General features: G+C 45.1%; 1 protein-coding gene across 5 annotated transcripts in view; it reads left to right on the top strand.

Annotated features, from left to right (window-relative positions):
* Positions 1-23652, top strand: part of rufy3 (RUN and FYVE domain containing 3) — a 43348-nt gene extending 19696 nt beyond the window's left edge. For 3 of the 5 annotated variants that reach the window (XM_045695454.1, XM_014143554.2, XM_014143555.2), the window contains exons 5-17: positions 213-336; positions 1908-1972; positions 4476-4611; positions 4812-4904; positions 5212-5298; positions 5795-5962; positions 6123-6220; positions 14802-14921; positions 18240-18366; positions 18449-18525; positions 18733-18760; positions 22107-22184; positions 22419-23652. In XM_045695454.1, the coding sequence (XP_045551410.1) occupies positions 213-336; positions 1908-1972; positions 4476-4611; positions 4812-4904; positions 5212-5298; positions 5795-5962; positions 6123-6220; positions 14802-14921; positions 18240-18366; positions 18449-18525; positions 18733-18760; positions 22107-22184; positions 22419-22562 (1345 nt within the window). In that variant the 3' untranslated portion in view covers positions 22563-23652. Of the gene's footprint in view, positions 1-212; positions 337-1907; positions 1973-4475; positions 4612-4811; positions 4905-5211; positions 5299-5794; positions 5963-6122; positions 6221-10945; positions 14449-14801; positions 14922-18239; positions 18367-18448; positions 18526-18732; positions 18761-22106; positions 22185-22418 lie in introns of those variants that run through there. The other 2 variants (XM_014143556.2, XM_014143557.2) reach the window with 1 other exon arrangement.
* The last annotated feature ends 297 nt before the right edge of the window (positions 23653-23949 follow it).

The raw sequence follows: 23949 nt of genomic DNA on the forward strand, positions 1-23949 counted from the left end.
TGTTTAAGGAGGCCAATGGTGTGTGTTCGGTCCCGTGTGGCTCAGTTGGTAGAGCATGGTGTTTGCAACGCCAGGGTTGTGGGTTCAATTCCCATGGGGGACCAGTACGAAAAAGGAAAAAAAATGTATGAAATGTATGCATTCACTACTGGATAAGAGCGTCTGCTAAATGACGTGTGTGTGTGTGTGTGTGTGTGTGCGCGCGCTAACAGTGAGTTCTACGAGGCCAATGCGCTCATGATGGAGGAGGAGGGAGCCGTGATTGCCGGGCTGCTGGTTGGGTTGAACGTCATCGATGCCAACCTCTGTATGAAGGGAGAAGACCTGGACTCACAGGTTGATGTTCTACACTGTAGTTACAGCACACTATACATTTCCACTGTAGTTACAGTACACTATACATTTACACTGTAGTTACAGAATACAGTACCATATAAGTACACCTTCCTAATATTGAGTTGCTCCTCCCCTTTTGCCCTCAGAACCACTTCAATTTGTCAGGTCATGGACTCTACAAGGTGTCGAATGCGGGCCTTCCCTGTGGCTCAGTTGGTAGAGCATGGTGTTTGCAATGCCAGCATGGTGTGTGCAACGCCAGAGTTGTGGGTTCGATTCCCACGGGGGGCCAGTACAAAAAAAAAAAATGCATGAAATGAAATGTATGCATTCACTACTGTAAGTCGCTCTGGATAAGATGCTGGTCCATGTTGACTCCAATGCTTCACACAGCTGTTTCAAGTTGTCTGGATGTCCTTTGGGTGGTGGACCATTCTTGATACACACAGGAAACTGTTGAGTGTGAAAAAGCCCAGCAGCTTTGCAGTTCTTGACACAAACCGGTGCGCCTGGCACCTACTACCATACCCCCGTTCAAAGGCACTTAAATATTTTGTCTTGCCCATTCACCCTCTGAATGGCACACATACACAATCCATGTTTCTTGTTTCTCATGGTCTGAGAGTCTTTTGCCCTTTGACAAACTCCAAGTGGGCTGTCATGTGCCTTCTACTGAGGAGTGGCTTCCGTCTGGTCACTCTACCATAAAGGCCTGATTGGTGGAGTGCTGCAGAGATGGTTGTCCTTCTGGAAGGTTCTCCCATCTCCACAGAGGAACTCTAGAGCTCTGTCAGAGTGACCATCAGGTTCTTGGTCAGCTCCCTGACCAAGGCCCTTCTCCCCCGGTTGCTCAGTTTGGCCAGACGGCCAGCTCTAGGAAGAGTCTTGGTGGTTCCACACTTATTCCATTTAAGAAAGATGGAGGTCACTGTGTTCTTGGGGACCTTCAATGCTGCAGAAATGTTTTGGTACCCTTCCCCAGATCTGTGCCTCGACACAATCCTGTCTTGGAGCTCTACGGACAAGTTCTTCGTTCTCTTGGCTTGGTTTTTGCTCTGACATACACTGTCAACTGTGGGACCTTATATAGACAGGTGTGTGTCTTTCCACATCATGTCCAATCAATTGAATTTACCACAGGTGGACTCCAATCAAGTTGTAGAAACATATCAAGGATGATCAATGGAAACAGGATGCAGCTCAATTTCGAGTCGTAGCAAAGGGTCTGAATACTTATGTAAATCAGGTATTTCAAAAAACCTGTTTTCACTTTGTCATTATGGGGTATTGTGTATAGATTGCTGAAGATTTAAAAAGAAAAAGAAAATAATAATAATAATTCAATTTTAGAATAAGGCTGTAACATAATCAAATGTGGAACAATTCAAGGGGTCTGAATACTTTCCGAAGCCGCTGTATTAGCTTTATTTGACCGGGATAATCCACATCAGTCCACATATTTTATATGAGAGTTTTCAAAAACGAGAGTTTTCAACTGGAGACCTTGATTCTGTGTTTCTCTTCCTAACTGAAGTGTTAATACCACTGTCTTGTCTGTTTCCTGTTTCCAGGTCGGGGTGATAGACTTCTCCATGTATCTTAAAGACGGAGGTCACAGCAGCAAGACAGTAGAAGGGTGAGTCCCTCCTCTCCTCACCTTGAGGAAACATCCCTCTGGAAGGAGACAGGGCCCTAGTGGGAGCCTTGGGTCTAAACATCCCTCTGGAAGGAGACAGGGCCCTAGTGGGAGCCTTGGGTCTAAACATCCCTCTGGAAGGAGACAGGGCCCTAGTGGGAGCCTTGGGTCTAAACATCCCTCTGGAAGGAGACAGGGCCCTAGTGGGAGCCTTGGGTCTAAACATCCCTCTGGAAGGAGACAGGGCCCTAGTGGGAGCCTTGGGTCTAAACATCCCTCTGGAAGGAGACACGGCCCTAGTGGGAGCCTTGGGTCTAAACATCACTCTGGAAGGAGTCAGGGCCCTAGTGGGAGCCTTGGGTCTAAACATCCCTCTGGAAGGAGACAGGGCCCTAGTGGGAGCCTTGGGTCTAAACATCCCTCTGGAAGGAGACACGGCCCTAGTGGGAGCCTTGGGTCTAAACATCACTCTGGAAGGAGTCAGGGCCCTAGTGGGAGCCTTGGGTCTAAACATTCCTCTGGAAGGAGACAGGGCCCTAGTGGGAGCCTTGGGTCTAAACATCCCTCTGGAAGGAGACAGGGCCCTAGTGGGAGCCTTGGGTCTAAACATCCCTCTGGAAGGAGACAGGGCCCTAGTGGGAGCCTTGGGTCTAAACATCCCTCTGGAAGGAGACAGGGCCCTAGTGGGAGCCTTGGGTCTAAACATCCCTCTGGAAGGAGACAGGGCCCTAGTGGGAGCCTTGGGTCTAAACATCCCTCTGGAAGGAGACAGGGCCCTAGTGGGAGCCTTGGGTCTAAACATTCCTCTGGAAGGAGACAGGGCCCTAGTGGGAGCCTCATCCCTCTGGAAGGAGACAGGGCCCTAGTGGGAGCCTTGGGTCTAAACATCCCTCTGGAAGGAGACAGGGCCCTAGTGGGAGCCTTGGGTCTAAACATCCCTCTGGAAGGAGTCAGGGCCCTAGTGGGAGCCTCATCCCTCTGGAAGGAGACAGGGCCCTAGTGGGAGCCTTGGGTCTAAACATCCCTCTGGAAGGAGACAGGGCCCTAGTGGGAGCCTTGGGTCTAAACATCACTCTGGAAGGAGTCAGGGCCCTAGTGGGAGCCTTGGGTCTAAACATCCCTCTGGAAGGAGACAGGGCCCTAGTGGGAGCCTTGGGTCTAAACATCCCTCTGGAAGGAGTCAGGGCCCTAGTGGGAGCCTCATCCCTCTGGAAGGAGACAGGGCCCTAGTGGGAGCCTTGGGTCTAAACATCCCTCTGGAAGGAGACAGGGCCCTAGTGGGAGCCTTGGCTCTAAACATCCCTCTGGAAGGAGACAGGGCCCTAGTGGGAGCCTTTGGTCTAAACATTCCTCTGGAAGGAGACACGGCCCTAGTGGGAGCCTTGGGTCTAAACATCCCTCTGGAAGGAGACAGGGCCCTAGTGGGAGCCTTGGGTCTAAACATCCCTCTGGAAGGAGACAGGGCCCTAGTGGGAGCCTTGGGTCTAAACATCCCTCTGGAAGGAGACAGGGCCCTAGTGGGAGCCTTGGGTCTAAACATTCCTCTGGAAGGAGACAGGGCCCTAGTGGGAGCCTCATCCCTCTGGAAGGAGACAGGGCCCTAGTGGGAGCCTTGGGTCTAAACATCCCTCTGGAAGGAGACAGGGCCCTAGTGGGAGCCTTGGGTCTAAACATCCCTCTGGAAGGAGTCAGGGCCCTAGTGGGAGCCTCATCCCTCTGGAAGGAGACAGGGCCCTAGTGGGAGCCTTGGGTCTAAACATCCCTCTGGAAGGAGACAGGGCCCTAGTGGGAGCCTTGGGTCTAAACATCCCTCTGGAAGGAGACAGGGCCCTAGTGGGAGCCTTGGGTCTAAACATCCCTCTGGAAGGAGACAGGGCCCTAGTGGGAGCCTTGGGTCTAAACATCCCTCTGGAAGGAGACAGGGCCCTAGTGGGAGCCTTGGGTCTAAACATCCCTCTGGAAGGAGACACGGCCCTAGTGGGAGCCTTGGGTCTAAACATCCCTCTGGAAGGAGACAGGGCCCTAGTGAGAGCCTTGGGTCTAAACATCCCTCTGGAAGGAGACACGGCCCTAGTGGGAGCCTTGGGTCTAAACATCCCTCTGGAAGGAGACAGGGCCCTAGTGGGAGCCTTGGGTCTAAACATCCCTCTGGAAGGAGACACGGCCCTAGTGGGAGCCTTGGGTCTAAACATCCCTCTGGAAGGAGACACGGCCCTAGTGGGAGCCTTGGGTCTAAACATCCCTCTGGAAGGAGACAGGGCCCTAGTGGGAGCCTTGGGTCTAAACATCCCTCTGGAAGGAGACACGGCCCTAGTGGGAGCCTTGGGTCTAAACATCCCTCTGGAAGGAGACAGGGCCCTAGTGAGAGCCTTGGGTCTAAACATCCCTCTGGAAGGAGACACGGCCCTAGTGGGAGCCTTGGGTCTGTTAGTTTGCTGCATGTTTCAACGAGGTGTTTTGCTGCTTACCACATGTTTTCTATTTTCATCTTGTCTCCCAACAGGGATGGACAGATCACAGCCATCCTGGACCAGAAGAACTATGTTGAAGAGCTCAACAGACACCTGAGTGCTTCGGTCAACAACCTGCAGGCCAAAGTGGACACTATGGAGAAGTCCAACACCAAGCTCACTGAAGAGGTGGGCGGGTTAGTTTCTACCACGTTCTCATTTCTACCATGTATTCTGCCGCTACACTATGGGGCTGGGAGATGCTTTTCTAAAATCCAGCTTGTAGTAGACAACATTAGTAATGTTTGTAACCTGGTGTGTTGTCTGTCCAGCTTGCAGTAGACAACATTAGTAATGTCTGTTTGTAACCTGGTGTGTTGTCTGTCCAGCTTGCAGTAGCCAACAACAGGATCATCACCCTACAAGAGGACGTAGAACGAGTCAAGGAGGAGAGCTCCTACCAGCTAGAGTCCAGTCGCAAGGTTGTCCACCCCTCAAACATTTTTAGAATGATCTTTTATGTTGGGTGTACTTGGCTGTATGTTGTAGGGTGTACTTGGCTGTATGTTGTAGGGTGTACTTGGCTGTAAGTTGTAGGGTGTACTTGGCTGTATGTTGTAGGGTGAATGTGTGACGTGTCTTTTTATAAAGCTTTATAACTGTGATATGTAGGGTGTACTTGGCTGTATGTTGTAGGGTGAATGTGTGATGTGTCTTTTATAAAGCTTTATAACCGTGATATGTAGGGTGTAATAATTGTGTTATGTGCTCCGTGATGTCTCGCCCCAGGCGTCGCGGGCAGGGGACGGCTTGGCAGACGGCCAGGTGCTGGGAGAGGCACGCAAACAGCTGAAGGAGGAAACTCTGCTACGATTGGTCAGTTTCTCTCTCTGTTTGCCCCTTTATTCCTGACATGGATCAGATATTCCCTCCATCCTCTATCTCTCCATCCTCTATCTCTCCATCCTCCATCCCCCTCAGGACATGGAGTTGGAGGTGCAGATCGTCTCTCTATCCCTCTCCCTCATTCATCTGTCCTTCCTCCATCCCCCCCTCTCCCTCATTCATCTGTCCTTCCTCCATCCCCCCCTCTCCCTCATTCATCTGTCCTTCCTCCATCCCCCCCTCTCCCTTATCCATCTGTCCTTCCTCCATCCCCCCCTCTCCCTCATCCATCTGTCCTTCCTCCATCCCCCCCTCTCCCTCATCCATCTGTCCTTCCTCCATCCCCCCCTCTCCCTCATTCATCTGTCCTTCCTCCATCCCCTCCTCTCCCTCATTCATCTGTCCTTCCTCCATCCCCTCCTCTCCCTCATTCATCTGTCCTTCCTCCATCCCCTCCTCTCCCTCATCCATCCCTCTCTCCCTGCAGGATGTAGAGAAGGAGTTGGAGGTTCAGATCGGTATGAAGCAGGAAATGGAGCTGTCTATGAAGATGTTAGAGACGGATATGTGTGAGAAACAGGATGCTCTGGTGGAGCTCCGACAACAGCTGGATGATCTCCGGACCCTCAACCAGCAGCTAGCGCAGAAGTCCCAGGTACACGTTTTGGAGCGCCTTGGGTGTGAGAGAGAGGCTCTTTATAAATGTAATATATATATATATATATATTTTTACAAAGACCGACACTAACGCACAGTTATTGGAATTTCAGTTAAGGGAATTGAAGTGTAATTGATCCCAACCCTGGTGTCCACAGAGCTCGGAGGTGAGCGGCAAGCAGAAGAGTGAGGTCATCAGTCGCCTAGAGGAGAAGACCAATCAGATGGCTGGGACTATAAAACAGCTAGAGATCAGGTGGGAGGGAACCCCATCTTCACACTCCACACTCCACTCAGGGCTCTAAAGTGCACTCCACACTCCACTCAGGGCTCTAAAGTGCACTCCACACTCCACTCAGGGCTCTAAAGTGCACTCCACACTCCACTCAGGGCTCTAAAGTGCACTCCACACTCCACTCAGGGCTCTAAAGTGCACTCCACACTCCACTCAGGGCTCTAAAGTCCACTACACCACTCCACTCAGGGCTCTAAAGCGTGAATATTTTAGTTGCATATGCTCCTAAATATTTTGCTGTGAGAATCTGGAATTTTTATTAGGGTGCACCAGTGAGACTAGGAAAAACTACCACCCAGAATAATTGTTGTTAAGATCGTTCTTTTCTGTGCCGCTGCCTCTGAGTGCCATACGGCCCGGGCTTCTCTGTACCGCTGCCCCTGAGTGCCGTACGCCCCCGGGCCTGGAAAACAAATCAAGTGCACCTATAGGCCTATGGCTATGGGGGGGGGCAATGCAAATAGTCTGTGTAGCCATTTGATTAGATGTTCAGGAGTCTTATGGCTTGGGGGTAGAAGCTGTTTAAAAGCCTCTTGGACCTAGACTTGGCGCTCCGGTACCGCTTGCCGTGTGGTAGCAGAGAGAACAGTTTGACTAGGGTGGCAGGAGTCTTTGACAATTTTTAGGGCCTTCCTCTGACACTGCCTGGTATAGAGGTCCTGGATGGCGGGAAGCTTGGCCCCAGTGATGTACTGGGCCGTACGCACTACCCTCTGTAGTGCCTTGCGGTCGGAGGCCAAGCAGTTGCCATACCAGGCACTGATGCAACCAGTCAGGATGCTCTTGATGGTGCAGCTGTAGAACCTTTTGAGGATCTGAGGACCCATGCCACATCTTTTCAGTCTCCTGAGGGGGAATAGGTTTTGTCGTACCCTCTTCACGACTGTCTTCATGTGCATGGACCATGTTAGTTTGTTGGTGTTGTGGACACCAAGGAACTTGAAGCTCTCAACCTGCTCCACTACAGCCCCGTTGATGAGAATGGGGGCGTGCTCAGTCCTCCTTTTCCTGTAGTCCACAATCATCTCCTTGGTCTTGATCACGTTGAGGGAGAGGTTGTGATCCTGGCACCACACTGCCAGGTCACCACACCACACTCCTCCCTATAGGCTGTCTCATCGTTGTCGGTGATCATCGGCAAACTTAATGATGGTGTTGGAGTCGTGCTTGGCCGTGCAGTGATGAATGAACAAGGGAGTACAGGAGGGGACTGAGTACTCACCCCTGAGGAGTGTGGAGTACAATGGAGATTGCATCATCTGTGGATTTGTTGGGGCGGTAGGCAAGTTGGAGTGGGTCTAGGGTTTCTGGGATAATGGTGTTGATGTGAGCCATGACCAGCCTTTCAAAGCACTTCATGGCTAAAGACATGAGTGCTACAGGCTGGTAGTCATTTAGGCAGGTTACTGTAGTGTTCTTGGGCACAGGGACTATGGTGGTCTGCTTAAAACATGTTGGTAATACAGACTCAGTCAGGGAGAGGTTAAACATGTTAGCATGCTCGCAGTACACGTCATGGTACATTCACGGCCTTGTGAATGTTGACCTGTTTAAAGGTCTTACTCACATCGGCTGCGGAGAGCGTGATCACACAGTCTTCCGGAACAGCTGGTGCTCTAATGCATGTGTAAGTGTTATTTGCCTTGAAGCGAGCATAGAAATAATTTAGCTTGTCTGGTATGCTTGTGTCACTGGGCAGCTCTCGGCTGTGCTTCCCTTTGTAATCTGTAATAGTCTCCAAGCCCTGCCACATTCAACGAGCATTGGAGCCGGTGTAGAATGATTCAATCTTAGTCCTTTATTGATGCTTTGCCTGTTTGATAGTTCGTCGGAGGGCGTAGCGGGATTTCGGTTAAGCTTCCGGGTTAGTCCCGCTTCTTGAAAGCTCTAGCCGTTAGCTCAGTGTGGACGTTGCCTGTGATCCATGGCTTCTGGTTGGGGTACGTACGTACGTACGGTCACTGTGGGGACGACATCATCGATGCACTTGTTGATGAAGCCGATGACTGATGTGGTGTACTCCTCAATGCCATTGGATGAATCCCGGAACATATATTCCAGTCTGAGCAAAACAGTCCTGTAGCGTAGCATCTGCTTCATCTGACCACTTTTGTATTGATGAGTCAATGTTACTTCCTGCTCTAGTTTTTACTTGTAAGTAGGAATCAGGAGGATAGAATTATGATCAGATTTGCCAAATGGAGGGCGAGGGAGAGCTTTGTACGCGTCTCTGTGTGGAGTAAAGGTGATCTAGAGTTTTATTTTAATTTTTTTCCCCCTCTGGTTGCACATTTAACATGCATTCAAGTCCCCGACCACTAGGAGCGCCGCCTCTTGGAGAGCGTTTTCTTGTTTGCTTACTGCGGAATACAGCTCATTCAATGCTGTCTTAGTGCCAGCCTCAGTCTGTAGTTGGATGTAAACAGCTACGAAAAATGCAGATAAACTCTCAAGGTACATAGTTTGGTCTATAGCTTATCATGAGGTACTCTACCTCAGGCGAGCAATAGCTCGAGACTTCAATATCGTGCACCAGCTGTTATTTACAAAAATACATAGTCCGTCGCCCCTTAACTTACCAGACGCCGCTGTTCTATCCTGCCGGTACAGCGTATAACCAGCCAGCTGTATGTTGATAGTGTCGTCGTTCAGCCACGACTCCGTGAAGCATAAGATGTTACAGTTTTGAGTGTCCCGTTGGTAGTTTAATCTTCCGCGTAGGTCATCTATTTTATTCTCCAAAGATTCCACGTTGCAGAATGGAAGGAAGTGGGTGTTTATTCGATCGCCTACGAATTCTCAGAAGGCAGCCTGCGCTTTGGCCCCTTTTTCTCTGCATTCTCATCACGCAAATCACAGAGATCTGGGCCTGTTCCCGAGAAAGCAGTATATCGTTCGCGTCGGCCTCGTCAGACTCGTTAAAGGAGAAAAAGGATTCTGCCAGTCCGTGGTGAGTAATCACAGTCCTGATGTCTAGAAGTTATTTTCGGTCGTATGAGATGGTAGCGGCAATATTATGTACAAAATAAGTTAAAAAAATAAATAAATACGTTACAAACAACGCAAATAAACAAACAAAAAAAACACAATTGGTTGGGGACACGTAAAAAACATCAGCCTTCTTCTCCAGGCGACATCTTAGTAAAATAATGCGGTGATGTGACTGGAGTTTTGCCGTCAGCTGGAAGACGGTGTCCCCATTTTGGTCAGTTTCAGTGGAGGGAGGGACAGATGGTGAGAGGAAGATCCTCTGCTGCTCTCTCCCCTCCCTCTGTTTAAACTGTCCATCAGATGCAGGGCACCATGAGTCCATTAAAATAAAATAAAATTCAATTTATGTTCACTCAGCTGTGCCTCACAAGTAATAGACAATAGAATAATTGTCTATTGTCTATCTATTACCGGTGTGATAATATATCTCAAGGTAAATGGTCTGAGAAGAAAAAACATTGGCAGAGCAATTCAAGCATAGCCAATTTACGGTGATAATGTATTAGGCCTATAGCTTATTGCATAAACCTCTGCTACAGAACTGGTTTGAATAAGTCATGTGTTTTTTTTTTTTTACAGTTTCTATATCAGACCACTAGATCTCAGCTTACATTTTGACTCATAAAATGTTGCTGACCACTGCAATAAAGGAATGACTGATCTCTTGCATGTTGTCACTCACTAACTTGATGTTCTTAAAGAGATAGTGTTCAATTTCACTATACTGCATCTCAATAGGAAAATAGTGGTGTTTTATTTTTTTCACAATGTGGAAACCTTATATTCCACAAATAACTTTAATTTCAAATGTCAGGTTTTTGTATCAACATAAACAATGTTTTTTAAAAAGGGTAATTTGTTTCTAGCACACAGCATGTGCTTCAAAAGTAGCTACATTTCACATAAGCCCAATATAGGCTTTATCGATCCTAACTTTTTACATTTGGGAGCACCAGTGCTAACATTGAAAATGGTTCATTTAGAGCCCTGACTACTTTGGTCTACGCTGCTACACCGGTAGTCTACTACGCCGCTACACCGGTAGTCTACTACGCCGCTACACCGGTAGTCTACTACGCCGCCACACCGGTAGTCTACTACGCCGCTACACCGGTAGTCTACTACGCCGCTACACCGGTAGTCTACTACGCCGCTACACCGGTAGTCTACTACGCCGCCACACCGGTAGTCTACTACGCCGCCACACCGGTAGTCTACTACGCCGCCACACCGGTAGTCTACTACGCCGCCACACCGGTAGTCTACTACGCCGCCACACCGGTAGTCTACTACGCCGCCACACCGGTAGTCTACTACGCCGCCACACCGGTAGTCTACTACGCCGCCACACCGGTAGTCTACTACGCCGCCACACCGGTAGTCTACTACGCCGCCACACCGGTAGTCTACGCCTCAGAATAATAGGACTGGAGTTTACCCAAAGCATTTAGGATGGATTTCATGGATCCAGATGAGGACCAGTCCTGGATTGAGAGAGGATCTCCTCTGACAATGCTTTGGACAGACTCACGGCAGTGTTTTTGACTCTCAGATCTATCTAAACATGTTCTTTTCAGGGCTTAATAACTCTTCCTCTTCCACTCCTCTTTCTATTCTATCCATCGCTACTTTCTTTTATCTTTCCATTTCTCCATCCCTTTCATTTCTTGGTTCTTTACCTCTTCCTCCTCACAGTGAGGAAGACTGTGTGAAGCAGGCCAGAAGCTTGAGTTCCAACGCAGAGAAACTGCTTCAGAAGCAACAGTAGTCCTCCCTCCCCGCTCTTCTGTTTCCCAGAATGACACCCACATCATAGTTTGATAAACCCTGATCCAAATCAGAAAACCAATATTTGCATAATATAGAAATTACTTAAAGGGATATTTCAGGATTTTGGCAATGAGGCCATGTATCTACTTCTCTAGAGTTAGATGAACTTGTGGACACCATTTTGTACGTCTCTTCGTGCAGTTTGAAGGAAGTTTCTAACTAGCGCTAGCGCAATTGCTAACTAGCGTTAGCGGAATGACTGGAAGTCTATGGCATCTGCGATCATGCTAACTAATGTTAGCGCAATGACTGGAATGCTATCGGGTCTGCTAGCATATACCATAGACTTCCAGTCATTCCGCTAATGCTAGTTAGCAACTTTCTTCAAACTGCACACAGAGACATTAAAAATGGTATCCCCGAGTTAATCTAACTCTAGGGAAGTAGATAAAGGACCTCATTGCCAAAATCCTGGACTATCCCTTTAACTAGGTTACTTATTTTTTTGGTATGACATCTGTTGCGGTTCCTTTCCTTCTCTAGTGTTAAATTACATTTTCTTTCCTAAACCTCTACTCTCCTGACTGAGACAGTGTCTCTGGCTTCCTCTAGCCTCATTTTCTGTTCTTCCATGTGTTTTTATGTTGGTATGCTAGCAGTGCAGAGGGGGGGCTCCACTCTGCTCGCTGAGTTTCAGGACTTTAGCTTGGGTTCATTCCTGATGATGATAATAATAAAGATATCAGATCCCCCACATGTAATGAATGTTCCCTGATACAAGACTTTGAGTTTGGGATGTCAGCCATTTTCGGGAAGAGAGAGAGAGGTGTACTATTCTGAAAAATGTAACTGGATACTGCTGTTTCTTGTAAATGGACTCCCTGAAGCCCCCTACAGTCAAGAATTGGCAAAAAAAAAAAAAAAAAAATACCATAAAGATCTGTGTATCAAAAATAAACGACAAAATACTTAAAATACATGTATTTTGTATTTGTATACAGAAATACATTTGCAAGTAGGCGGTCCGCGAACAGCAACAAAATCCTCACGTTTTACTTGCTATGACTGTGACTGTGATATGTTGTTATCTACCTTAGTCGAATGCACTGACTGTAAAGACGTCCGTATGCTTCCCTTCCCGAACACTAAGGACAGTTCATACGTGTATATTACGATGACATTTTGGCCCGTTTTTTTTTCTTCTAAAATTGCGGGACTAGGATCTCCTCGGCAAAAAAAACGGCAATGACGGATTTCTTGAGTTATCTTAAATTCGTTCTAACTATTTTGAGGAAGTGGCTACGGCATCTTAAGATGGACAAACAGTACTATTGCCGCTTTTTTTTTTCTCTCTCGTTTTTCAAGCAAAGGACTTAAAGGAAGTATGCGAGCACACTAGTTTAGCAAGGCGCCAGACAAACCGAAGGATGCGGAAGGCTTGAGTGACCAAAATGTATTATGAAAATGAACAGACCAAAATGAACTGCAAAGCACACTGGGTATTATTATTATTATTATTGGCCTTTTTTTTTCTGGGGCGGAGCTCATTCAAATAATACTCAGCATGCTTTGCAATTCTTCATTTTTACGTATACATGTATGTTTAGATCATTCAGCAGACGTTCTTATCACACCGTAGTGCCATCAAACGACTGATACCAATTCAGGGTGAAAGGGGGCCACAAAATCGTGAATTGCTATAAAAAAATAAAAAAATGGTATAGAAAAGTATTTCGAAAATACGAATGACATCTTTCGAAAGTATCTTGTTACAGAATACATTGGAGTGTAGTTTAGGCCGGTGAAATAATACAAATTTACAAAATACTTAAGTAATTGAAATACATATTTCAAATACATGTAACAGAAATATAGCCCATCTCTGCCAACAGTAGCATAGGTCCTAAGCTTAGACTATAAGGACCGTAGGCTATACCTCAGAGCCTGTTACTATATAGATACAGTGGGGTCTGAAATTATTGCCACGCTTGAGTACAAGGAGCACTAATTACCGTATAAAAGAAATCATACTGAGATATATTGTATGCTTGGGATATTATTTTATACAAATATACAATTGCTCAGAGAAAGACATTTTTGCTTAACAAGTCATCTATTTTTATTTTGTGGATTTTGATGTGTGCTTGGGGTTATCGTCTTGCTAGAAGACCCGCTTGTGTTCAGAGTTTCAGTCTCCTGTCAGATGCACCCAGGTTTTTGGCTAAGAAATGTCCTGGTACTGGTTACATTTCATGACGCTATTGACCAGAGGAAGCAAAATAGCCCCAAAACATCAAAGATCCACCATCATATTGTACAGTAGTTATGGGTTTATTCTCTGCTCATACATTCTCATTTAGACACTAAACCCACCACTGGTGTGTGGCCAAGGTGCTCCATGTTCCTGTCATCCAACAAATGTAAACGTTGGGAGTTTGATAAACGGCATTTGCACCTGGATTGTAACCGGTGCTTTGGTCAGATGACCTGAACACAGAGGTTTTGCTTCCACTGGTCCTGAGGCTCTTTGTTAAGGTCAGTGGCATCATGGAACTCTACCCAGTAGCCAGTCTCTGGATGTGAAACCCATTTAAAACATCTGATTTGAATTCAAAAGGGCAGTCTGACTGTATGCCCCTTCCCTATTTAAACAAAATCTTATTTTTCTGAGCAAATGTTTTTTTTTTTTTTTTAAACGTTTTTTAAAAATTAGTTTAAAATAATCTTTTTTTTTGCATACAATATATCTCAACATTTTAAATATTTATTATGTACAGTCAGTTTTGCACATCTTTATCAAAGGTGTCAATAATTTAGGACCCCACTGTAAATACCATAGGAATGCATAAGTGTATATTGCTCCGGTGTACAGCCTATGTTCTAAGAGCGGCCCTACAGACATCGGTCCTTAGACCAGACACTAAGCCCAACTCAAGTCTAAACCCCAAGGTTAAAAAAGATAACACAGTAATTACAGTATAACGACGTCGGACTCCATACAGTACACACACAGTTTGGTAGTTCTGCTTCCTCCTCTAATCAGAATTTTGTCAAAAGAAAATATCATCTTTAGCATTCAGATCATCGTTCTTCTATTGCCTACCGATGGATTTAACAAGGTCTTACTGCTAAAGATAAACAACATATATATGTGTGTGTGTGTGTGTTGTTTTTGGGAATCTCACCCCAGAGCACTGAACAACACATCTACCATTGAACAACAACCCAAATCACCATGTAAGGATGTACTGGTTGTGTGAAAGGTCAGTCCAGATCAGAATGAGAATGCTAAAGTATTCCCAGAGAGAAGCAAGTTTAAAAGGAAATGCCGTGTATGTGGATCTATTTACCTTAATGTCAACTGTAGTCAATACTATTTACCTTTTAGATGTCAATACTAGCATAATAATAAAAATATTCAATACAAACTTCTGGTCTGCTTCTGGATGATGGGAGGAAGAGTCTCTGTTCCCGTCGCTTCCTTTTCGACGTATCCTAGCTTTCTTTTAGGTCTCTTCCTGTTTCTCTTTTCTGTTGAAATGGAGTCTCTCTACCCACCATGTTTTCTTCTTTTCATTTACCATGTGTTTGTTGTGGCCATCTTCTTTTTCTTCATTTAATTTAACCTAAAGTTCACAAGTTCTTCTTTTAGTTTCATTTCTCAGTTCTGTCGTTTTACATTTTTGAACTTTAGTTCATGAGTTCTTGTTTAATTTTCATTTTTCCATGAGTTCATTTTACCCCCCCCCCCCGCCGTTCACCTTGCCCCCTCCCGGTCCAGATCCCGTCAGGCGGAGAGGGAGCGGGACCAGGCTGTGGAGGATAATAGACTGTTTAAACAGGAGTTTGGAGACAAGATAGACTCTCTACAGCTGGAGGTGGAACGACTACGGAAACACAGGTAATTATCAGGATCAATACATTGATTTGGATTTATATATACTGAACATAAAATAAAAAAAACACTACATGTCAACGATTTTACTGAGTTACACTTCCTGTAAGGAAATCAGTCCATTTAAATAAATTCATTAGGTCCTAATCTATGGATTTGACATGACTGGGAATACAGATATGACTCTGTTGGTCACAGATAACTTAAAGAAACTGTAGGAGCGTGGATCAGAAAACCAGTCAGTATCTGGTGTGACCACCATTTGCCTCATGACATGGGGCTGTGGATTATCATGCTGAAACATGAGGTGATGAATGGCACGACAATGGGCATGGTTACACGTGGTCTGCGGTTGTTTATTTTTTATTTTAACCTTTATTTAACCAGGTAGGCAAGTTGAGAACAAGTTCTCATTTACAACTGTGACCTGGCCAAGATAAAGCAAAGTGTCAATAACACAATAGAAAAATCTATATACAGTGTGTGCAAATGGAGTAAGGAGGTAAGGCAATAAATAGGCCATAGTAGCGAAGTAATTACAATTTAGCAGATTAACACTGGAGTGATAGATGAGCAGATGATGTGCAAGTAGAAATACTGCTGTGCAAAAGAGCAGAAAAAAGTAAATAAATAACAGTATGGGGAAGAGATAGCCCACCCAACTACCTATTTACAGATGGGCTATGTACAGGTGCAGTGATCTGTGAGCTGCTCTGACAGCTGGTGCTTATTAAAGTTAGTGAGGAAGATATGAGTCTCCAGCTTCAGTGATTTTTGCAGTTCGTTCCAGTCATTGGTAGCAGAGAACTGGAAGGAAAGGCGGCCAAAGGAAGAATTGGCTTTGGGGATGACCAGTGAGAGATACCTGCTGGAGCGCGTGCTACGGATGGGTGTTACTATGGTGACCAGTGAGCTGAGATAAGGTGGAGCTTTACCTAGCAAAGACTTATAGATGACCTGGAGCCAGTTGGTCTGGCGACGAATATGTAGCGAGGGCCAACCAACGAGAGCATACAGGTCGCAGTGGTGGGTAGTATATGGGGCTTTGGTTACAAAATGGATGGCACTGTGATAGACTGCATCCAATTTGCTGAGTAGAGTGTTGGAGGCTATTTTGTAATTGACATCGGCGAAGTTGAGGATCGGTAGGATAGTCAGTTTTACGAGGGTATGTTTGGCAGCGTGAGTGAAGGATGCTTTGTTGTGAAATAGGAAGCCGATTCTAGATTTCATTTTGGATTGGAGATGTTTAATATGAGTCTGTATGGAGAGTTTACAGTCTAGCCAGACACCTAGGTATTTGTAGTTGTCCACATATTCTAAGTCAGAACCGTCCAGAGTAGTGATGCTGGACGGGCGGGCGGGCACGTGCGGGCAGCGATCGGTTGAAGAGCATGCATTTAGTTTTACTAGCATTTAAGAGCAGTTGGAGGCCACGGAAGGAGTGTTGTATGGCATTGAAGCTCATTTGGAGGTTTGTTTACACAGTGTCCAAAGAAGGGCCAGATGTATACAGAATGGTGTCGTTTGCGTAGAGGTGGATCAGGGAATCACCCGCAGCGAGAGCGACATCGTTGATATACAGAGAAAAGAGTCGGCCCGAGAATTGAACCCTGTGGTACCCCCATAGAGACTGCCAGAGGTCCGGACAACAAGCCCTCTGATTTGACACACTGAACTCTGTGAGAAGAAGTTGGTGAACCAGGCGAGGCAGTCATTTGAGAAACCAAGGCTGTTGAGTCTGCTGATAAGAATACGGTGATTGACAGAGTCAAAATCCTTGGCCAGGTCGATGAAGACAGCTGCACAGTAATGTCTCTTATCGATGGCGGTTATGATATCGTTTAGTACCTTGAGCGTGGCTGAGGTGCACCCGTGACCAGCTCGGAAACCGGATTGCACAGAGGAGAAGGTACGGTGGGATTCGAAATGGTTGGTAATCTGTTTTAACTTGACTTCACGAAGACCTTAGAAATGCAGGGCAGGATGGATATAGGTCTATAACAGTTTGGGTCTAGAGTGTCTCACCCTTTGAAGAGGGGGATGACCGTGGCAGCTTTCCAATCTTTAGGGATCTCAGACGATACGAAAGAGGTTGAACAGACTAGTAATATCGGTTGCAACAATGGCTTGAGATCATTTTAGAAAGAAAGGGTCCAGATTGTCAGCCCAGCTGATTTGTAGGGGTCCAGCTCTTTCAGAACATCTGCTATCTGGATTTGGGTGAAGGAGAAATGGGGAAGGCTTGGGCAAGTTGCTGCGGGGGTTGCGGAGCTGTTGGCCGGGGTTGGGGTAGCCAGGTGGAAAGCATGGCCAGCCATAGAGAAATGCTTATTGAAATTCTCGATTATCGTGGATTTATCGGTGGTAACAGTGTTTCCATGCCTCAGAGCAGTGGGCAGCTGGGAGGAGGTGTTCTTATTCTCCATGGACTTTACAGTGTCCCAGAACTTTTGGGAGTTTGTGCTGCAGGATTCAAATTTCTGTTTGAAAAAGCTAGCCTTAGCTTTCCTAACTGACTGTGTATTGGTTCCTGACTTCCCTGAAAAGTTGCATATCACGGGGACTATTCGATGCTAATGCAGAACGCAACAGGATGTTTTTGTGCTGGTCGAGGGCAGTCAGATCTGGAGTGAACCAAGGGCTATATCTGTTCTTAGTTCTACATTTTTTTATTTAAGATGGTGAGGAAATTACTTTTAAAGAACAACCAGGCATCCTCTACTGATGGGATGAGGTCAATATCCTTCCAGGATACCCAGGCCAGGTCGATTAGAAAGGCCTGCTCGCAGAGGCAGTCTGCGGTTGTAAGGCCAGTTGAACGTACTGCCGAATTCTCTATAACGACATTGAAGGCAGCGTATGGTAGAGAAATTAACATTTAATTATCTGGTTACAGCTCTATTGGACATTCCTGCAGTCAGCATGCCAATTGGACGCTCCCTCAAAACTTGAGACATCTGAGGCATTGTTTGACAAAACATTTTAGAGTGGCCTTTTATTGCCCCCAGCACAAGGTGCATCTGTATAATGATCATACGGTTTAATCAGCTTCTTTATATGCCACACCTGTCAGGTGGATGGATTATCTTGGCAAAGATAATGCTCACTAAGAGATGTAAACAAATGTGTGAGAAATAAAAAAAATTTGCGTTTGGAACATTTCTGGGATCTTTTATTTCATGAAACAAAGGGACCAACATTGCAGCTCGTACTGCTCTATAGACTCAGATGTATTCAGTCAATTAATAAAAACATTACATTCAATTATTTGTTCAGATTTCAAGGTTTTGTACTTGATATGAAAACGTGTGTGTGTGTCAGATGTAGCCTGGAGCAGGAGCAGAGGAGGGAGAGAGAGCAGGGAGGTGGTGGCCTACACATACACCCTGGGGAGAAGAGGGCCTCAACACCCCAAGGAGACCCCAGACAGGTGGACGACATCAGGAAGGTAGACCCCGACACGTTCCTGAAAACCACCCTGAAGTCTCTGTCTATTCAAGGACTGACATGGCCATGTTGTTCTGTCATAGGAACTGGAGGCCGTCAAAAAGGAGAATGAGCATCTATGCAACATGTTGGAGGACAAGAGCAGTCTGGGTTCAAACATGTAAGCATTGGTTTAGCCCTGAAAACATGTCTCTTTGGTTTAGCCCTGAAAACATGTCTCTTTGGTTTAGCCCTGAAAACATGTCTCTTTGGTTTAGCCCTGTAAACATGTCTAGTCTCTCTGGTTTAGTCCTGAAAACATGTACAGTGTCGTCCTACTGCATCGCCTTACGAACCAATAGCTTGACATCTCTCTCTCTCTCTCTAGGTCATTGTCACAAAATCAGGATGAACAGGTAAGATTCCTGAAGAATTCTCTTCAAACTACGGTATTTCTAGATCTCTTCTTCGTAGGACCTCCCTTGTACAATTGTTTCTACCATTTTGAAGTGTTAAATACAGTTGAAGTCAGAAGTTTACATCCACTTAGGTTGGAGTCATTAAAACTCGTTTTTCAACCACTCCACAAATGTTTTGGCAAGTCGGTTAGGACATCTACTTTGTGCACGACACAAGTAATTTTTCCAACAGTTGTTTACAGACAGATTATTTCACTTATAATTCACTGTATGACAATTCCAGTGGGTCAGAAGTTTACATACACTAAGTTGACTGTGCCTTTAAACAGCTTGGAAAATTCCAGAAAATGATGTCATGGCTTTAGAAGCTTCTGATAGGCTAATTGACATCATTTGAGTCAATTGGAGGTGTACCTGTGGATGTATTTCAAGGCCTACCTTCACACTCAGTGCCTCTTTGCTTGACATCATGGGAAAATCAAAAGACCATCAGCCAAGACCTCAGAAAATAAATTGTAGACCTCCACAAGTCTGGTTCATCCTTGGGAGCAATTTCCAAATGCCTGAAGGTACCAAGTTCATCTGTACAAACAATAGTACGCAAGTATAAACACCATGGGACCACGCAGCTGTCATACCGCTCAGGAAGGAGACGCTTAGAGATGAACGTACTTTGGTAAGAAAAGTGAAAATCAATCCCAGGACAACAGCAAAGGACCTTGTGAAGATGCTGGAGGAAACGGGTACAAAAGTATCTATATCCACAGTGAAACGAGTTCTATATCGACATAACCTGAAATGCCACTCAGCAAGGAAGAAGCCACTGCTCTAAAACCGCCATAAAAAGCCAGTCTACGGTTTGCAACTGCACATGGGGACAAAGATTGTACTTTTTGGAGAAATGTCCTCTGGTCTGATTAAACAAAAATAGAACTGTTTGGCCATAACGACCATCATTTTGTTTGGAGGAAAAAAGGGGGATGCTTGCAAGCCGAAGAACACCATCCCAACCGTGAAGCACAGGGGTGGCAGCATCATGTTGTGGGGGTGCTTTGCTGCAGGAGGGACTGGTGCACTTCACAAAATAAATGGCATCATGAGGAGGAAAAGTATGTGGATATATTGAAGCAACATCTCAAGACGTCAGTCAGGAAATTAAATATTGGTCGCAAATGGGTCTTTCAAATGGACAATGACCCCAAGCATACTTCCAAAGTTGTGGCAAAATGGCTCAAGGACAACAAAGTCAAGGTATTGGAGTGGCCATCACAAAGCCCTGACCTCAATCCCATAGAAAATGTGTGGGCAGAACTGAAAAAGTGTGTGTGAGCAAGGAGGCCTACAAACCTGACTCAGTTACACCAGCTATGTCAGAAGGAATGGGCCAAAATTCACCCAACTTATTGTGGGAAGCTTGTGGAAGGCTACCCAAAATGTTTGACCCAAGTTAAACAATTTAAAGGCAATGCTACCAAATACTAATTGAGTGTATGTAAACTTCTGACCCACTGGGAATGTGATGAAAGAAATAAAAGCATAAATAAATCATTCTCTCTACTATTATTCTGACATTTCACATTCTTAAAATAAAGTGGTGATCCTAACTGACCTAAGACAGGGAATTTTTTTACCAGGATTAAATGTCAGGAATTGTGAAAAACTGAGTTTAAATGTATTTGGCTAAGGTGTATGTAAATTTCCAACTTCAACTGTATGTATAACATGTCTGTTTCTACCATTTGAAGTGTTAAATAAAAAAAAGTATTCAGACCGCTTTACTTTTTACACATTTTGTTACGTTACAGCCTTATTCTAAAATGGATTAAATCGTTTTTTTGCCACAAAATACCCCGTAATGATGAAGCAAGTTTATAAACAATAAAAACTATTACATTTCCATAAGTATTCAGACCCTTGACTAAGGACTTTGTTGAAGCACCTTTGGCAGTGATTACAGCCTTGAGTCTTCTTGGGTATGACGCCACAAGCTTAGCACAGCTGTATTTGGGGAGTTTCTCCCATTCTTCTCTGCAGATCCTCTCAAGCTCTGTCAGGTTGCTGCACGGCTATTTTCAGGTCTCTCCAGAGATGTTCGTTCGGGTTCAAGTCCGGGCTCTGGCTGGGCCCCTCCAGGATATTCAGAGACTTGTCCCGAAGCCACTCCTGCATTGTCTTGGCTTTGTGCTTAGGGTCGTTGTCCTATTGGAAGGTGAGCCGTCGCCCCAATCTGAGGTCCTGAGCGCTCTGGAGCAGGTTTTCATCAAGGATCTGTCTGTACTTTGCTCCATTCATCTTTCCCTCGATCCTGACTAGTCTCTCAGTCCCTGCTGCTGAAAAACATCCCCACAACATGATGCTGCCACCACCATGCTTCACCGTAGGGATGGTGCCAGGTTTCCTCCATATGTGACGCTTGACATTCAGGACAAAGAGTTCAATCTTGGTTTCAACAGACCAGAGAATCTGGTTTCTTATGGTCTGAGAGTCCTTTAGGTGCCTTTTGGCAAACTCCAAGCAGGCTGTCATGTGTCGTTTACTGAGGAGTGGCTTCAGTCTGGCCACTCTACCGTAAAGTCCTTATTGGTGGAGTGCTGCAGAGATGGTTGTCCTTCTGGAAGGTTCTCCCATCTCCACAGAGGAACTCTGGAGCTCTGTCAGAGAGACCATCAGGTTCTTGGTCACCTCCCTGACCAAGGCCCTTCTCCCCTGATTGCTCAGTTTGGCCAGACGGCCAGCTCTAGGAAGAGTCTTGGTGGTTCCAAACTTCTTCCATTTAAGAATGATGGAGGCCACTGTGTTCTTGGGGACCTTCAATGCTGCAGACATTTTTTTTTCTTCTTCCCCTTCTCCAGATCTGTGCCTCAACACATTCCTGTCTCGGAGCTCTACAGACAATTCCGTTGACCTCATGGCTTGGTTTTTGCTCTGACATGCACTGTCAACTGTGGGACCTTATATAGACAGGTGTGTGCCTTTCCAAATCTTGTCCAATCAAATGAATTTACCACAGGTGGACTACAATGAAGTTGTAGAAACATCTCAATGGTGATCAATGGAAACATGATGCGGCTCAATTTCGAGTCTCATAGCAAAGGGTCTGAATACTTATGTAAATCAGGTATTTCTGTTTTTTATTTTTAAATGTGCAAAAAATGCAAAAAGCCCGTTTTCTCTGTCATCATGGGGTAGTGTGTCTAGATTGTAGAGTTGTTTTTATTTTAATACATTTTAGATTAAGGCTGTAACGTAACGTGGAAAAAGGGAAGGGGTCTGAATACTTTCCGAAAGCACAATAATGTTAAATATGTACAATATACCTTAATGCAGACGTTCTCCTTTCCAGGACCAGTCTTGTATTGAGATCGGCCAGGCATCTATCTGCTCTCTATGTGAACAGGACGAGTCCATGACGAAGACCAAGGTACTCCACCTACACCTAACCACTTCTTCTTCAGACATAATGGCTTCCTCAAACTGAAGGGATACACTGACCATGTTTGTACATCCTCGTGATCCTCCACCAGGAAACGTCAATGTGGAAGTGGTGCATCTCTGCAGTTCTCTAGTCTCTGGCTCAACTGGGAACTGAACATCAAGTTCTGCATTAAATCCTCCTGTTTTTTTAAAACATGAACTGTTTCTCTTCTCTCTCTAGAGACGTTGTGCTAACTGTCGAGGGGTGTTCTGTGACCGCTGTCTGACCAATGAGCTTCCTCTTCCCTCTTCCATCAACCCTGAACACGTCTGTGACGCCTGCTACTCTCAGCTACTGCAGCAGTATGCATCCAGCCCATCCTGAGACTCACTTCCTCATCTCTCTCTGGAAATGCAGTGTCATTCACTGACAAAATATCTAAAGGGACAGACTAAACTTTCTGTCTGACAACTTAACGCTGCAATATGAAACTTTTTTTGGGGGGGGGGTTTGACCGATTTCACATAGAAATATGAGTTATAGAGCTGGCATTCTCATTGAAAATAAGTCTAAGAAGCGGTAGATGGGTTCTATGCGGACTATTTCTATGCTTCCCATTTTGTTTTTGCACCTTTCACTTTTTTTTTTTATTTTTTTTTTTTTACACCAGCTTGAAACAGCAATATTTTTGGTTATGGAAAAGATATTTCACTGGTTTAGATTGAACAATTTATTCTCTACACTATATATGATTTTTTTTGTTGTTGTCACAAACAGAAATTAGGCCAACTATTAGAATTTTAGCAATAAGGAAATGGAGTGATTTCTGCAGCTTTAACGTCATGGACTCCATGAAAAACTGACTTCAAGCTTCTCATCTCTACTGGTTTCAGACGTCTGATGAACTTCAATGACTCCATGAAAAGGTATATATTTTTTCATAGCCTGGTCCCAGATCTGTTTTTTCTATTCAAACCATGTTTGGCATATGGCAAGGAGGGGCTAAGAGTGGAAGGATTGCACAAAGCGTTCAGGTCCCAGGTTGTGTTTTTATGTTCTCGAGGTTTGGTGAAAAGCTGAGGTTTTTTTTGCATCATGTGTAGGTATCTGAACTGATCACAGCATTTAGTCAGTATTTGTGGCTTTTTACTCAAAACATTTATTGTGAAACATTCAAAGTAGAATTGATGGATTGATATTTTATCAGATGTGATATTTTGGTGAAACATTGAGCTGGTTTTGTTCATGGTTGATCTAAACTCGGTGCAATGCTTTGGTTTGACAAGAGCGGGACAAAATGCAACATTGTCTAACTTTTTAATTAGGAAATTAAAATTATTAAAATTACAAAAAGGGATTATATTGATTATCTGGGTGATGTTAGAGACAGAAATGAAATAATCTGATTCTCAAGTTCTGGACAAGATGAGATGTAAATGTTTCCTTACTCGACAATAAACTGAAGTTTTTCCAAGCCTGGTTTTTATTTATACTGTAATGATCTATGATATGTCCTCTCTGACACCACCATTCACTGAGATTAGGAACCGTTAGTCAATGACTGAATTACAACAGCAAGTGGCTCTGGATCAGAGAGTCTGCTAAATGACTCACTAATGTAAGTGAATCTGGATCAGAGAGTCTGCTAAATGACTCACTAATGTAAGTGAATCTGGATCAGAGAGTCTGCTAAATGACTCACTAATGTAAGTGGCTCTGGATCAGAGAGTCTGCTAAATGACTCACTACTGTAGTGACTCTGAATCAGAGA

The sequence above is a fragment of the Salmo salar genome, chromosome ssa15, assembly GCF_905237065.1.
Source record: "Salmo salar chromosome ssa15, Ssal_v3.1, whole genome shotgun sequence".
Classification (NCBI taxonomy): domain Eukaryota; kingdom Metazoa; phylum Chordata; class Actinopteri; order Salmoniformes; family Salmonidae; genus Salmo; species Salmo salar.